Source organism: Coenobita brevimanus, chromosome 60 (assembly GCF_032717465.1).
Source record: "Coenobita brevimanus isolate Jiangsu-jjx chromosome 60, ASM3271746v2, whole genome shotgun sequence".
In the NCBI taxonomy this organism is placed as follows: Eukaryota; Metazoa; Arthropoda; class Malacostraca; order Decapoda; family Coenobitidae; genus Coenobita; species Coenobita brevimanus.
Window position 1 is genome coordinate 37204988 of NC_137013.1, and position 12475 is coordinate 37217462.

Consider the following 12475-nt stretch of genomic DNA (forward strand, 5'->3'; position numbering starts at 1 on the left):
AGGGCGACAAACAACCGAAAATGATACGCGAAGTACCAAACCTACCCTAACAACGTAACCTTACCTATATTAATCAACTTTAACGCAACCTTTAAACAAAGTTCAGCTCCAGTGCCAATGTGACTGACTCAAATATAGTTAAATCAACGACAAGTAGCCCAAAATATTACAAACTGAACAAAAAAGTCATTTTTAATCAGCACCCTTCAATAATATTTGATTCATAAAAATATATTGATAATTTATCACACGGGCGCAGGTCTTTCGAAATTTCCTACTTAAATGGGTCTTTCACAGTTTGAATAGAATACGTTATGGCAAAAGTTTTGGTCTGACAGGAATTGGATGCTTCCAATGTTAGGTGTAGGTGATTTAAACGAATGAAGCCTCCCCCAGTTAGGTTAGGTTGGCGGGATGCAAAAAAAAAAAAAAAAAAAAAAAAAAAAATGGTATAATAGTCATCCCGTCATGGTGGCGCCATCGGATCGAGTGCCTCGTGAAGACACTTGACAACGTCGCACCTTCGTCATAATTATCCCAAACAAAACAAGGTGTTATGGTAAGTTAAAGTTACGTTAAGCAGTTGGTTAGGTATATGTTGGTTTAATGCCAAAACGCGGGTTTTCTAACGTTTTTTTTTTTTTTTTTTTTTTTTTTTTTTTTGCTTAATTAGCCGAACTAACATCTATTCCGGAGCAAAGAAGCGACTCTGCCGCATAAATATATACAATAAGTCTAAAATACGCATGATTACTTTCGATCGCGCGGCCGCTATCTTGGAACGGTCAAGGCAGATGATGCGGCATCTTGACAATGAGCAAAGTTGACCACTGTTTACCTAGAAATGCCGCAACACTGTGCTGCTTTTGGGTGTAATTATCGTCCAAATACATCAATTGTGGCACCGATAGTACGAGAGGCTCAACTGTCTGGCTATGCAAGCGTCCCTCAGGTGCTTCCCTATCCCCTGAAAGGAGGATGGTGGGTTGCAGGAGAAGGGTAAGCCTGCAGTCCACCGAGTTCACGTTTCAGATGACAGCCACCACCATAAAAACCACCACCACCCCCATCAAAACAACCACCACGACCACAACAACCACCACAACCATCACCACCACCACCACCACAAGAACCACAATAGCCTCCAACACCACAACAGCAACAACCAAAGCAAACACCACCACCACAACAACCATCACCATCAAAATCACCACAACATTCATTTTCGGCGTCTAATAAAACAAGCGCCACTATTACCCGTTTGACCGTTCCAAGATTGCGGCCACGCAGACTCATCGCCACTGTACTGAAGACTGGGCGATGCGGCACCTAGGTTTATTTATCTATGCATGCAGCATCTAGGATTATTTATATCTGCGGATGCAGCATGTAGGTTTATTTATACCTACAGTAAGGATGCGGCATTTAGGTTTATTGATACATCTATGTTCTGTCCAACCTTTTCTCGTTGAACTCGCTCCAAGTGTACCTGAAGGAAAACACGCTGGCGGGATCGTCAGTTCAAAAACCTGCCACGGACATCCAGGCTGTTTCCTTAAATACTCTAAGACTGGTGATATTTGTTCTCTATACGTTTTGTAGTAAAAAATCAATTAGTGCTGCATACTGTCCTACCCGGTAACGTTAGCTACCGGTACTTCCCTTAAGAACGGAGGATGTGGGAAGACAAGTGGACTTGCCGCGCCCCTGTGGTAAAGTTCATCCAAATATTTAAACACCAGATGAAATACAAAGAAATAATTGCAGTCCAGGAAACTGAACACGTTTTCCAAAGAGGCAAATCGCCCTCAAATAGCCCAACACGGATAATTCGCAATATGCTGCAAAAACACTACGAAACATTGTTGACTGATTTGTGGTCTCACCATCATCATTGTCAAAGGTGCTTCAAGGAGCTGAAACAGGGGTGAAGGGCTTGATTGGTTGGCCTCATAAAATGACGCCACCACACCAGCGTCCCCATGTAGCCCCCGAGCTTGGCTCATGGTGGCCAAATTTCATCCTACGAGTATCTGTACAGTACTAAACAGCACATTAATATACCACTTTCTACTTACTCAATAGCCTACAGAAAATATCTTGGCCTATTCTCATGCCTAACAAACCCACCACGTGCCAGATAAGCTAATTAATAATATTAACCACGGTCCTAGCTTTCTTTCGCTGACTCGAAGGACGCTCACCTGGTTGAACATGGCTGATGGTTCTTATTTATAGTCTTCGTAAAGTTCTTTCACTGTTATAATGAACTTGTCACTACTAACTTCTATATATCGACAAGGTGTTTATGTTGTTTATATGGTGATGTTGATACGCAAAAGTAGATTATACTGTACATAATTTGAATTACTAGACTACAGTTAATGCTCTCGTCTAGACGGTAAATTTGTTTGTGTTATTTTTCTGCAACAAGAGATATTGGCTCGATATTTTCTTTAACCAGTGCTTCCGATGTTAAAATACCTCTGAACGTAATCGCAAACAAACTACAATAATTTCCATACCGACTCGCAAAGAAGTTAGGATCTGTTTATGCAGGAAGATCACAACATGGAAAGCTTCAGCACCCTTCTTCCGTAGTCCCTTCTCTGAAAACTACTCACAGTTACATTAAAGTTACATGTGTTGTGTTCTTTTTATTGCGGGAAGACATGATATTTGAGGATAACTGCTGCTGCCTGCGAAAATAGGATATATATATTAAAAATAAATAGATTTGGCCTATATATCCCATAGGCTACATTCGGGGACCGCAATTTTCATACTACTGGCGCAATAAACAGATAAGGTTTTTCTCAAATTTAGTCAGATGACGGGATTTTTCTATTTATTAATTTTGCTGCACTTATTCTAATCAGCTTAGGAGAGAATTTTCGAATTGGAGGGGTTAGATAAAGCCTTCATTAACCCCTTCGCTGCCAGAGGCCCTTCTTAAGCTAAACAAAATCACCTGATGGCAGTACTCCTCCTAAGCTGAAAAAAATTGTATGATGGCAGTACCCTTCCTAAGCTGAATAAAATCGTATGATGATGGTACCCTTCCTAAGCTGAATAAAATCGTATGATGATAGTACCCTTCCTAAGCTGAATAAAATCGCCTGATGATAGTACCTTTCCTAAGCTGAATAAAATCGTCCGGTGGTAGTCTGATTACACACACACACACACATTGGGCATGAGTACCAACTCTATATAAACTGACCTGGAATTTTTCATAGGAAGGTATCTAAATATATGTTTACATGCTTGCTTAAGCATTTGTCAGTTTTTTCTTTGTTAGTACAGTACTTAGCCTAGATATCCAGCGGAAAGGTGCCAAAAGGCTATGGGGAGTGGTTATAGCAGGTTATACAGTATAGTCTCTCTCCATCTGCTTACCTCGTCTCCCGTCTCTTTCTTCTCACCTACTTTGTCCACAACTTATTCTTTCTCTGTCTCTCTCTCTCTTAGCAATCAAGATGGTGGGTGTTATTTTAGGGAAAGTTAGAGTGAAAAAGAGTAGATTCCCCCTATTCACACTATTTCATGCTACGGCTGTCCATCCACGACTGGCGTGATTTTTTTTTTTCTCTTTAATGAAGTGCGGTTATTTATCCAACTATCATATTTTTCCTTTGCTTTCTGGACCATACCTCACCCAACTTGCACGTGATCCAGACCCAACCATCACGTGATCCTGACCGTCCCGGTGAATTACACACACACACACACATCAACATCCCCTCCCTCAAACTTCACCGCCACCTCGCGCACAAAGCCCTTTACACACAAACATGAAAACTCCTTCCTTCCTCCAACGCAGCCATCCCCTCCCCCCTCCCCAAAGTGTGGTGTGGGTACATGTGAGAGTGGTATCAGTGAGCTGGTGTAAGGGCTGACAACACCACGCTATAGGCCTACATTGTCTCTCACACTTCACAGATTCAAACACTTTCAGAGGGGAAAGGATACTCCTCTGTTAAATAAAAATATCTAATGATAGCCAAGACAATGAGCACTGTACAATATAATTCAAGTCCTGCCGTCAAGAGGAATAAACCTGTCAATGCTATAGACCCAAACAGGGCTTCTGTTCTGGATATAAAAACGATTTACTTCAGATGAGGAACTGAGTTAAAAGGTGGACTAAAAAATAAGCTGTCAGTTACAATAACATGTTTTGAGAACAATCTTTAATAACTGAGACCATTTTGTTCTACCAAGCTTTATGAAGCTGGTGACTTTATACAAACCCTCGAGTCAGAGAGGTCCTTGAATTGTGAATAATTGTAGACTGTTTGAGGGTGCCCCCCCAATTTTTTTTTAAGTTGTTATCGGACTGAAGGGGTTAAACCACTCTATCCAATGTACAGTATTATCATCCCTGTATATATCTCTTCAGCATACTCATCTGTCCAATCTGTTCTGCTGCTACAGTCAATCTATCCAGTTAATTCATCAACTTACTTCCCACTTAGTCCGTTCAGTAAATCTAGCTCTCTCATCCAGCTATCCAGGCAGTTTATTGAATCATCTAGCTGTTTCGCCTAACTACTTGACCCACTCTTCCATTCTCAAGTTTCTCTCTGGTCAATCTATCCATTAACACTCAGCTAGCTCCTTGGCCTCACTCTCATTTGAATAAAACTGTCTAGCCTTAGCTGGAAGAGAATATTAGACCACAATTGGGTTAATGGTACGTAACAGTGATATCGAGGTTATCTCAGGCTCCTACACTCACTCTGAGCTAAATAAAATAATCAGGTATTAGCTGGATTACGGTACAGTTGTCCTGACCATGGAAGGGTTAATGGTATAACTATATAGGAACACTCTCCGGATCTTATGCTTACTCCCCGCTGCATATGCAGTACTCGCCCGGTATTAGCTGGAACAAAATACAAGTCCATGTGACCAAAGGAGGGTTAACAACCACTCTCTGATGTCAGTTTTTCTATCTAGTTAACCTATCCATCCATCCTAAGTCACTGTTTCACTACTCTTTCTACTGACTTAACCTATCCACAAACAATTACGCTCTATTCATCCACTCAATCACCCTATCAGTCCACCTGTCCTGTCTTTCTGTTCCACTATTCTCTGGCCTATCCATTAACAATCAGTCTCCAATCTTTGTTCATTTATTCAGTCCCTATCAGTCCACCTGTCCTTTCTTTGTTTCACTACTCTCTAGCTTATCCATTAAAAATCAATCTCCAATCTTTGCTCATTTATTCTTTCCCAATCCACCCATCGACCCTAAATCCGTCTATCCGATTATGCTCCCTAATAACCTAACCACTAACAATCTTCAGTCTCTACTCTTTTACCCACCCATCCTAAGACATTCAGTTCTATTGCTTTCTCTAATGACCTACGATGTTCACTAGTAATTAATCTAATCGTCCTACCCATTCATCTATCAAGTTTCATTACTCTCTCTACAGACCAAAGTTATTCACTAACATTCCATCTCTACTCACATATCAAATCACCCTCTCCATTCATTCAAAGTCATTTTATCCTATTATCTAATAACCTAATAATCCACTTAAAATGACATCTAACCTTTTTATCCATCTCTCCAGGTCATCTATCCATTTACTATCTATCTATCTATTGCCACACGCCTTGATCTTGTACGAGGCGACCACAAACAAATCGCCTCCACATCGCCCTGTCCCCCGCCATTTCACTGCCCTGCTCCCAACTCACACCCCCCTCTCTCATGTACCTCTCCACTCCATCCCTCCATCTCATCCTCGGCCTCCCCCTCCCTCTCCCCTCTTCCACCTTACTCACATACTCTCCTCATCAGTCTCTCACCCTCCATCCTCTCCACATGGCCAAACCACCTCAGTGTGTTCCTCCTAACGCTTCCTATCACATCCACATCCACACCAAAACACTCCTTTATATCCTCATTTGTCAGCCTGTCTCTCCATGTGGCTCCACAGTCTCCTCTTAAATAACCCATTTCCACTGCTCTCACTCTTGACTTGTGTCCTTCCAACAACATCCAAGCTTCACTTCCATACGTTAGAGTTGGTATCACAATACTGTCATATAGTAACTTTTTCACTTCCATGCTCACTTCCCTGTTTCTTATCACTGCTTTCACGCAACCAGCAACCTTTCTTCCTTGTTGTACCCTTTCAAGCACTTCACCCTCCAAATTTCCATCCTTATTCATCACACTCCCCAAGTACTTAAACGTACTCACATTTTCCATTTCCTTACCATCCAACCATACTGTACATTCACTGACTTCACCTCTCTCAAAGACTATCACTTTACTCTTTCTTACATTCACCTTTAGATTCCATTTCTTACATGCTCTCCCAAACTGATCCACCAAGCCTTGCAGCTCTCCTTCATCCTCACTTAACAACACAGTATCATCTGCAAACAACAGTACAGGGAGTTTCCAAACACTACCCTCTCTCACTGGGACCACTCCAACATCCACTGCCCTACCTTGTATCTCTTTTAGTACCCCATCCATGTACAGATTGAACAACCATGGAGACATGACACATCCCTGTTTCAACCCAACCTTCAAAGAGAAAAATTCACTCAGTTCACCATCCACACGCACTGCAGCCTTAGCACCATTATACATACCCTTCACAGCATTCAACAACTTCCCATCTACTCCATATATTCTTAATACTTTCCATAATCCTTGTCTATCCACCCTGTCATATGCTTTTTCCAAATCCATGAAGGCTGCATACCACTTCTTTCCCTTCTCTAGAAACTTTTCCACTAAAAATCTAGGAATGAATATCTGATCTACACCTCTTCCCTTCCTAAAGCCTCCCTGTTCTTCTCCAACTAATTCCTCTGTTATTTTCCCTAACTCTGTCAATAAGTATCCTACTATACACTTTTCCTATTACACTAAGAAGACAAATGCCCCTATGATTACCACACACTTCTTTTTCCCGTTTTCCTTTGTACAAGGGAATAATTATACCTGACTTCCAATCCTCCGGAACTCTACCTCTCTGCTAGGCTTTCCCTCCATTTACCTAAACCATCCATTAGTAAACTATCTCCAATCTACCTGATCATCTTTCCATCTATCTACTCATTCTAAGTCATTCTGTTCTAATACTTTCATTCATTCACCTACAGTCTTCAACTTATACATGCATGATATTCCCACACTGCAACCACTCACTAACACTGCAATGACATCCTGGTCCTTATTCCCAACTATTTTTGTCAGTTTAATCAGTTAATTTTCCTAAGAAAACACTATTTATAATCTTACATGAAATCCAAACAACTTATCCATCTCTCAACAGACACTTGGATATCCGCGATGCAATCCTGATCCTGGATAAGAGCATCAAAGATGTGGGCAACAAGCTGAATCGACACGAGGCGCGGGAAGCACAGGTTGCTGACTTTACAACTAGGGCACTTGGCACCCTCACTTCAGGCCAAAGCGAGAGTGAGGGTGGCATGCAGGCCATTGCGAGACAGCTGGCCAGCATGGAGGAGCGCATTTTGTCCATAGAGGCACTCATTCAGACAGTAGGTGATGCTCTGAGTTAGTAACATAGTAGATTCTGCAAAGTGAATAGGCCTAATTTAATTTTTGTGGACTGCTTTGGTGTTCAAAGATATACACTACTGTGCATACATTATAGAGTAGTTTACTTCCTTTCTATAGAAAGTGTGACCCAGTAAGACACGTCATGCGTGATTACTTATCATCATCTCAACACTTTCTTCTTAAGTACCTCCTACAAGAGGGACTAGCTGTGACAGAACCATCTCCAGGCTTTTTAATCTTACAAGCTTCCCACTGCCACTTACTATCCTTCCTCTTTCTTCTCTCTTCCTAACATAGTGCAGTATATACTTCCACTTTTTTTTTCTTCCACAGCACATATGGTCTTCTAATGTTATCCTCGACTGCATTATCAATGATTTTCTGTCATCCTTGTGCACTTGTCAAGTACTGTAGTTACAGTAAGTTTATAACATGTTATTCGTGTCTGTTGTTCCCGATTTTTCTTCCTTCCCAAATTTAGAATAGAACTTTTAATTAATAAACAGTATATTTCAGTCCATAAGGAAAGTACTGTTTTACATGAACAGGTCAGAACATAAATAACAACAGTTACCTATACAGCGAACCCCTGAGATACATTGAATGTTTTGTTTCATTTCTTTTTTAAAGGCTCCAGCATGCTTGCGTGCGTCGGCCTTGGTCACCTAATAGCAGCTTTCCATGCCGCACGATCTATTGCAGCCTCCCTGTTCAGTCCCTTAACCCTGAGGTCACACTTAATGACCTCATCCCACGTCTTTCTCGGTCTAACCCTCATAACCCCACCCCAAATATTAACACTTCTCACCTTCCTCACCCAATTATCATCCCACATTCTCTCCACATGCCCAAACCATCTCAATCTACCTCTCCTCATCACAACACCAATACACTCCAGTCCCATCCTACCTCTCAACTCTTCCATTGTAAACCCAGCCCCCCCAGACCTTGCATGCAGGGATGCACTACACATCCACCTAATCATTGTCATTTCTGTACGTCTGAGCCTGCGAATATCCTCCTCCTTTACTGCCCAGGTCTCACTACCATACAGCATTACACTCCTAACACATGCTGCATACAAAGACCCCTTAGCACGTAGGGAGAGTCCTCTCAATGTCAGGAGAGGCAAGAGCTCCCTGAACTTCTTCCAACCACTTCTCACCCTAGCCACAGACTAGCTCCAGCCCCACCTCCAGCACAGGTCTCCCAAATAACAAAACTCTTCCACACACTCAAGAGATTCACAGTGAACACTGCATATAACAGACCCATCCTTTAACGGACACATCTGGTATTTCAAAAGGTTGCCTAATATTTTTTAAAAATGCTGCTTGGTATCCAACTGCCTCTGCTTACAAGCAGTTCTCCCTTAAGGTCAGACTACTGCACAGTTGGCTGGCCTAGTATGTCTTAAACCACTGAACTTCAATCGCTAAATTAACTTCTCAGTCACCATTCTGTAAATCAGTTCTGATCTGTGTTATTAATTTACTTATTTTTTAATATTACACTACAGAACATACATGTCACCTGCAGGTTCTGCTTTCTCAGCACCAAAGACACAAGTGCATTCAGTATTGCCATGCAATACAAGGTCCCCTACCGAATGATAACCATACATATGTAACTGACCTTGGGGCTAGATGGCTGGTTGTTGCACGCGACACACCGTCATGGTATGGGGAACAATTGTGTGAAGTTATATCAAAATCTATCCATGCATGTGGAAGTTACAGAGAAGACATGAATGTAGGTATGGCTGTTAAGTATGACAGCACACGCCCTTGTTTCAACTCCAAGTGTGACCTTGACCTTGGGAGTAGATGGGTGGTTGTTGCGTGGCACACCGTCATGGTATGGGGAACAACAGTGTGAAGTTATATCAAAATCTGTCCAAGCATGTGGAAGTTACAGACAAGAAATTGCAGACAACCTTGTTTGAGCACCAAGTGTGACCTTGACCTCGGGAGTAGATGGCTGGTTGTTGTGCACGACACACCATCACAGTATGGGGAACAATTGTGTGAAGTTATATCAAACTCTGTCCATGCATGTGGAAGTTGCAGAGCAGACAAGAAATTGCAGATGTACTGACGGAACCGCGCAAACCTATAATACCCAACCAATAAACAGTAGCGGATTAAAAAAGAAAGTTTGGATATTACCTGTAACTGTAAAGTTGGAGGCAACAGGGAAGTACGAGCTTCACAGAACAAATTATGGCTAAAACAGACATTTGGCAGTAACAGACTTGATTTCCAACCAATTAATTTGGTATAGTGTGTTCATTGTACAAGAGTTAAAAAAACATGAAAATAATAAGAAAAACTCATACTCTTTACAAAGATATACAAGAGGAAAACATATTTATGAACTCAGAGAATTGATAGGAGAACCTCACACCACAATTTTAAATCTCTCTCTCTCTCTCTATAATGCAACCATGGCTGAAAGTTGAAACCGAAAAGATTTAACACCAGCATATGTGAAAGCACTTTCACAAACAAGATCTGCTCCACCTGTAACAGACACCCCATTGATGGTGTTAAGAGCATTACAGTTCAGCAATTCAACAGAAACCTCGATAGGCTCTTACACTAGAACGAGAGTGTAGTGCGTATGTATTTCCATGCACTATGAAGTACCGGTATTTCTTCAGTGTGGACCGCAAGGTCTTTGAGATTCTAACTTTTCCTTGTAACTCTCTCTCTCTCTCTCTCTTAACAATGACTGAGTGTAAGACTGTGATCATGTGAGATGAAATGAGGAATGAATGGATAACGTATATTTCTAGCACCTTAACTTGGCCCAGATTTTCATCTTGGAGCTTATTTCATGTAGCTCAGTGGAAAAAAAAAAAAAAAAAAAAAAGGACAATGCTACTGCTCTACATCTTTTCCATGGCATTTCTTCAACACCAGCAGCATATCCTAATGTTAAACTATTGTTACAACTCAGAATTCAAGATGGACAGATGACAATTTTAGGCCAAAGTTAAAATCTCATGGCCATCCAGGGCAGCAGATGAAAAATTTCTAAGCCTCCCAACTGTAGCTCATTAAGACTCCCTCACACCAGCCCAACTCTCCTTTCTTCACGTTTACATTTCTTTCTTTACTTCATTCTGTGACATCTTTCTTCTCTTCCCAACAAGATTTTTTAGCTTATCATTATCATTGTTATCATCCATCCAAGGTAAGGGGAGGTAGGATCCAGAAAACAAAGAGAAAGTATGACAGTGGAAGAACTATCAACAACATGCAGAGAGCGCTTAACCTCGCTTCACTCCGATAGCTAAAAGAGTATGAAAGTAAAATGAGGTGATCCGGCAAGGCAGGCAAAGAGGAAGGGTTATGAGATAATTGGCTTGTAAACAAATTATAACAAATATAACTTCACAATAATTCCTCAATGAACAGTTTAAATAAATTCCGAGAATTTCAAATGGAAACTGCTCTGGGTGAAGACTGCATTCCAACATGATTACCTTTCTAAATTTAAACAGACATCTATTATTGTAACAAGAATTAAATTCAGTCTTAATGTTTTTACCTGCAGTTGACGGATCTGCTCAGCCTGACAGACTGGGGTTGATCAGCAACAACAACCATGTTCTGTAACTACTGTATATTCCCACGTTTTATCCATCCATCCATCATCCAATCCTACGTTGCCCCATGGGGGGTGTAGGAGTCCAGGGCTAAGCAGATTGGTCCTGACATTTAAGATGAGAGTGACCAGCCTCACTCATCCCTGAGTGGCATTACGTGAGCAGTAAACCCCAACCACCCCTCGGAAATAAACCTTCACCGGCTCAATCCAATTGGAGTGCCTTAATTACCCACTAAACCACCAGGTACCATAATTTGGTTACATGGTTACCACGCAGCATAGTATATGGTTTCCTGATGTACAGGAAACCAGTTGGCTTGTCACTCAGTGTAGAGTCACCCACAGGCAGAAGGAAGAGGGAAAAAATGAAGGAAAGAAAGACAGAAGAGGGAGTGTAAAGTCACCCATAGGCAGAAGGATGAGGAAAGAATGAAGGAAAGCCAGAAGAGGATGGAAGGAAAGAAGGATGGAGGAGAGGAAAGGGCAGATACCTGAAAGCAGCACTACATCAAGTGAGTGGATGGTGAGCACCCCCACCTACCACCACAATTAAATGTGAGGAAACGCATGCATTTTGCAGCAATCTGAACTACAGTATTTTGTGCACTGATATACAGTATACTGTACACCAGAGTGAGGAAATGCTGGTGTGATGTGTTGTTGATGTGGATGTGTTGGAATGTGACACAAGTACCTTGAGATGGTTTGGCCATATGGAGAGAATGGAGAATGAGATACTGTACTGACTAGGAAAGTGTATGTGACTGAGGTGGAGAAAGGAAAGGGAATGGGGTGACCAAAGATGACATGGAGGGATGGGGTGGAGTGTTATATGAGTGAGACAGGTGTGAGATGGAGAGACAGTAGCCTGATGGCCGAAGGCAGAAAGACATGGAGGTGATTCATTGGTGGCCATCTTCTCCATGATGAAAGTGTCCGCTACAAACAGAGAGATAAACATTGAGTTGTTCTGACTTTGGCCATCAGGCTACCCTCTCTCCACCTCACACCTGTGAGGAGGAGTTGTTCTAATTAGCTGCAGCCTTTATTTCTAATTACCTATAGCCTTTACATTACACTGTAATCATCACCATCCAAACCCTGTTCCCCTTTATGGATAAAGTGACCAGTAATTATTTTAAAAATCCCAGGCTACATGAAAAATGCTCCTCATCACCATCCCAACCCTTACCCCAACATAGGAGATGGTGCAGGATCCAGAAATAAGGAACGAGGCACAAAAGTAGAATTATCAAATAGCATGTCCATTCAAACAGGCCATGAAATCACTCA

At 41.6% G+C, this 12475-nt stretch overlaps 1 protein-coding gene across 1 annotated transcript in view; it reads left to right on the forward strand.

Annotated features, from left to right (window-relative positions):
* LOC145403032 (uncharacterized) overlaps positions 1 to 12475 on the forward strand; it is a 68144-nt gene that overhangs the window by 14687 nt on the left and 40982 nt on the right. The window contains exon 2 of the mRNA XM_080274870.1: positions 7314 to 7545. Within this exon, the coding sequence (XP_080130996.1) occupies positions 7314 to 7545 (232 nt within the window). The remainder of the gene's footprint in view (positions 1 to 7313; positions 7546 to 12475) is intronic.